We start from the raw sequence: 4,439 nt of genomic DNA, 5'->3' as shown, positions 1-4,439 counted from the left end.
AAGACCAAATACATTAACATTGTCATGTACATTACCATGTCAATCCCTCCGAGAGTTGTCATGACAGAAATATAGTTCCATCAGGAACATCCAGACACACAGCAATAAAATGTAAAGTACAAAAAATTAATGCTGGCAAATTGTTGGGAATTGTGTACACAATGGACTCACAAAACATGTTTATAGTGATGTACTTGAACTTAAATGAATTAGACAGTTGATCAATGTCATGGTTTCATGTAGGTCCTTTAACATTTTACATGTGTTGTCACATGAAAAGATATAATAAAATATTTACAAAAATATGAGGGGTGTACTCACTTCTGTGAGATACTGTATGTGTCCTGTTGTCCAAAGACAAGTTGACAGCATTCCTTCAAATTGTTTATGTACAGTTAAAGGGCTTTGACAGTCTAACGAAATTAAAATATATGACAATCAGAGACACATATTTTATTCAAAGTATTTCAAAGTTGTTTACACATTATGTTTTACTCCTTCAGCCTGGAGAAAGAGGGTCTCCAGAGCAGGAACGCGAGACTGAACGGGAGAGAGAATCGGTTTCCTTCGGCCGCCACCTTCAGGCGCATCATCTCACTCACCTGGGCATGAGCTACACGCTGGTGTCTGGCCAGTATGACCCCTTTCAAGGTGAAAAGGTCAAAAACAACTGAACTATACTACACTACTGAACTCACTATAGCCTATATTAAAGGGCTCATATCATGAGGAGTCTTGTAAAACAAGAGTTTGTTGTGCTATTAAAACATACAGCGCAACCCGAGTTCAAATCCCGTCTTGTGGTCCTTTACCGATCCCATTTCCCTCTCTCGCTACCCTGTCTGCTCTCTACTGTCTTGTCCGAATAAAGGCATAAAAATCCCATAAATTTAATAAAAAACATACTGTAACATTCAGGTCTGTAACATTCACAATGGTTGCTCTCCAGTCAATGAAGAGCATGGCATCCATCTAAACTAATCTGCAAAACTGACTCTGAACTTCTGTAACTTTATGACAGATGAATGTAAACAGGTACATGAGCCACAAGTGCTTTTGCTATGTCACATACTAAGAGGACGTGTACATATCAGTCCTATGCCAAATGCACACTGCACGACTCAAGCTTTTTGACTCGTGCGCCACAAACCCTCTCTCCATATTGTCAAGAATCAACTCTCCCGTTGCTGTTTGTGTGAAAATATAGCAAAAATTACCCATTTAATTCTAAGTGCAAGAGAGAGTGGGAATGCTCATGAAAAACTAAACTATGAATGGTTTTGGGTGCAACTTAAGGGAACAAAATTGCTTGATAAAAATGATATGAGGCCTTTAAGCATGTTTACCGTGAAGAATGCATGTGGTAAGAGTTGATTGTAATGTTCTGTGATCTATGATCCTTCAGGTTTGAGCTCTGCGGCGCTGGTTGCAAACCAGCAAGTGACGACGACACAGACCTGCTCCAGCGGTGAGAAAACAAATGCAATTACCTCTGCAATAAAATAAATTCCTGTAGCTCAAACAGTAGATCATGGCATTAGGTCATGGGTTCGATTCCCAGGGAATGTATCGGGGTTGCCAATTTGGTTTTTCAGCAGATTTGGGCTACTTTTACACTGTTGCCGTGGGTTGTTTTTTAGTGCACGATAGGGCTGTCAAAATGGCTGAAAAACTAAATTCGAATTTTGTACTTAAATATTATCAATACTCGAATTATATTCGAATTTAAAAGGCACAATTTCAGTTAGGGGGGAAAAGCTTTCGGCTTCTCTCCTGAGGCCACAAGAGGGCGCATCGAGCAAAATAATACTAATGCACGTTTCTTCAAAGCAATAAAATAACACGACTATCTTTGAAAAAAGTGCATAATGTTTAAAATAAGGTTTATAAACCATATATATATAATTAAGTTGCTTAAACAATTAGAAACAAAACAGCAACATGCATGTATGCATAGTTTAATACAGAGGACCGAAAGACAATCACACAGAGTACTTTTTTCCATTTAAAAACATGAGATGCAGTGGAATGGGAAAAAAGCCCCGCCATAAAGTCTCGAGATATTTTTTTCAAAGTTGAACTTGCATTAATTTTACATGGCTTTCTAAACATGCGGCTCTCTTGTGCGAGATGCGAGTGCAACGCTGATAGATGTCCCTCTAGAAAATGCGATAAATATGCGTTCTGTGTGAACGGTTTGGTTTCAGTTTTGCCATAAACAAGATCTTCTCCGCATTGTTCTCTTTTTCTGCAATATTTTGAATGAAAAACGCAGCAGCGCTGCATCTAGTGGCTTCAACTGGATAGGCTAAAAAAAGCATTAAAATGCAACACATCGCCATCGCATCTCGTGCGCCACTGATAAGGCTGCCTGATGCACACCTAAAATTCGAATGCAACGTTTTTGCATTCGAATGTGAATTTTTACATTAATTTCGAAGAATATTTCAAATTCTAATTTTTTTGACAGCCCTAGTGCACGGGTTAAAGAAATCCCACCCCAGGGAATGGTAATTCAACTGAGAGGACCGAACGGAAATTCAAAAACCGCCGAAAAAACGTGGTTGGGCTAGTTTTGAATAGCAATTGGGCTGGTTGTGTTTCGCACAAACCTGGCAACCCTGGAAATGTACACCTTGAATGTAGCGCGAGTCGCTTTGAATAAAGGCGTCTAATAAATACTTAACTGAATTGATTGATTGAGCTGAAGCAGTTGAACATTTTTAGAGTTATAGTTTAGAGTCATGTGGTCTTTAATAATGTTCTCAAAGCATTGTAACAAAAAAAATATTTATACATCATTCATGGAACGTTTTTCTGAAACGTTTCAGTTGGATGCACATCTAACTTTTTTTTAAATGTTGCTACTTGTTTCAGAACAAAGAATGTACAGAATGTTTGCAAAATGATCACTTCCTATAAGTTCCTATAACGTTTAATTGTATAATTAGACGTTTTGACCATTCAAAGTTTTCATAACTCACTGGGAACATCAGCAAAACGTTCTTAGAACATATTTTTGTAAGCTGGGTTTCTTATTGTCTGTTTAATCTCAATCTGCAGAAAACGACGGGAAGATGTGAGATGCTCCCGACTCACGCAAGGATTCACAGACATCAATTCCATGGTGTTACACATCGCCTCCATTAGAGGCAGCGACTAATTTCATTTCTAACCAATGAATGTACTAATAGAGGGCTGCAGTGGAACTAGACATGGCTACACGGTGACACGAACCTGAAAAACATTTCCTTCAGGTGCCAGTTACAAACAAGGTCTGGGTAAACCCTCTGGTCATTGGATTTTGCCTGTAAATGGCTACATCTAGCTGTTTGTATGCACTTATATTGTCTTGTAACCATACTATTGAATGTATTTGCTATTTCATCACCTCTGTGTGGTAAAGGACGGGTTGCAATAGATTCTAAGTGACTTTAAGGTGGCTCGCTCCGCATTGACTTATTAACATGAATATACTGTTATTAACAGCCATTAATCTATTGTATCGTATAAAGTGGATGTCACTCGACAGTTCATCTCAGTGCCATACAGTATTATCGTGATGTATATAGTTGTACATAGTTGAACGAAGCTCAACAGCGACTATAACTAGCTTATGTACCTTTGTATTGATTCAGTGCAATGTATGGTTGTCTACCCACCTCACCTAAACGGCAGACATAGTCCTTCAATAGTAATGCATAACTAAATATGTTTACTAGTGGTTTGCTGGACAGAAAGTCAATGGTGTAGGTTGGTTGAGTCCCGTCATTAGGTTTTTCTTGATGTCTGCTATATCATCAAACTGCAGTTGCTTTTTATACTGTCTCTGCCTTAACATGTTTGGCAATCCAAATAAAAAGTCAAGGTTGTTTTTACATGCCGATGGTTGTTTTTGTGTGGGAAACCATTCGAATGTGAAAGTACGTCGAGTTTACAGTAAGAATATGACAATAAACCATGTTTCAGTAAGTCAACAAGTTATGTTCCCACTTAAATACAATATTGTTCTTGTTACTACACGTCCCAGATAACAGAGAACGTTCTCACAACATTCTGGCAAGGTTTTCTCAAAGTTATAAACAGATGTTCTTCCAGTAACATTAGTTCAGTTATCTGGTGTTTAAAAATGTTCTAGCAATGCTAGCACAAAAACATTATCTATACATTGTTCATCTAGCTTTTTTTTAAATGTTTACTCTTTTCAGAACGTTCAGGAAACATTAAATGTAACGTTCCCATAACGTTTGCAAATTCATTCAAATGGAATGTTCCTTTAACGTTTGCATAGCCAAGAAAAAAAAATACACCACTTTAAAAAACTGGACGTTTTGATCGTTCAGGGAAAATTCTAACAAATCGTTCTTAGAACATATTTTTGTTACCTGCGGTAAAATCATAATAAATTAATATAAGATCTGCGTAAACAGATCTGTTTT

General features: G+C 37.6%; 1 protein-coding gene across 1 annotated transcript in view; it reads left to right on the top strand.

The window, feature by feature from the left end:
* Window positions 1–3,862, top strand: part of LOC107697597 (zinc finger protein 608-like) — a 16,570-nt gene extending 12,708 nt beyond the window's left edge. The window contains exons 7-9 of the mRNA XM_016498396.1: window positions 504–651; window positions 1,406–1,468; window positions 3,064–3,862. Coding sequence (XP_016353882.1) covers window positions 504–651; window positions 1,406–1,468; window positions 3,064–3,083 — 231 coding nt within the window. The 3' untranslated portion in view covers window positions 3,084–3,862. The remainder of the gene's footprint in view (window positions 1–503; window positions 652–1,405; window positions 1,469–3,063) is intronic.
* Window positions 3,863–4,439: the final 577 nt, after the last annotated feature.

This window comes from Sinocyclocheilus anshuiensis, unplaced genomic scaffold (genome assembly GCF_001515605.1).
Source record: "Sinocyclocheilus anshuiensis isolate Anshui unplaced genomic scaffold, SAMN03320099.WGS_v1.1 scaffold1312, whole genome shotgun sequence".
Lineage (NCBI taxonomy): Eukaryota > Metazoa > Chordata > Actinopteri > Cypriniformes > Cyprinidae > Sinocyclocheilus > Sinocyclocheilus anshuiensis.
Note: the sequence above shows the minus strand (reverse complement) of the source record. Positions and strands in the feature narration are given on the sequence as shown.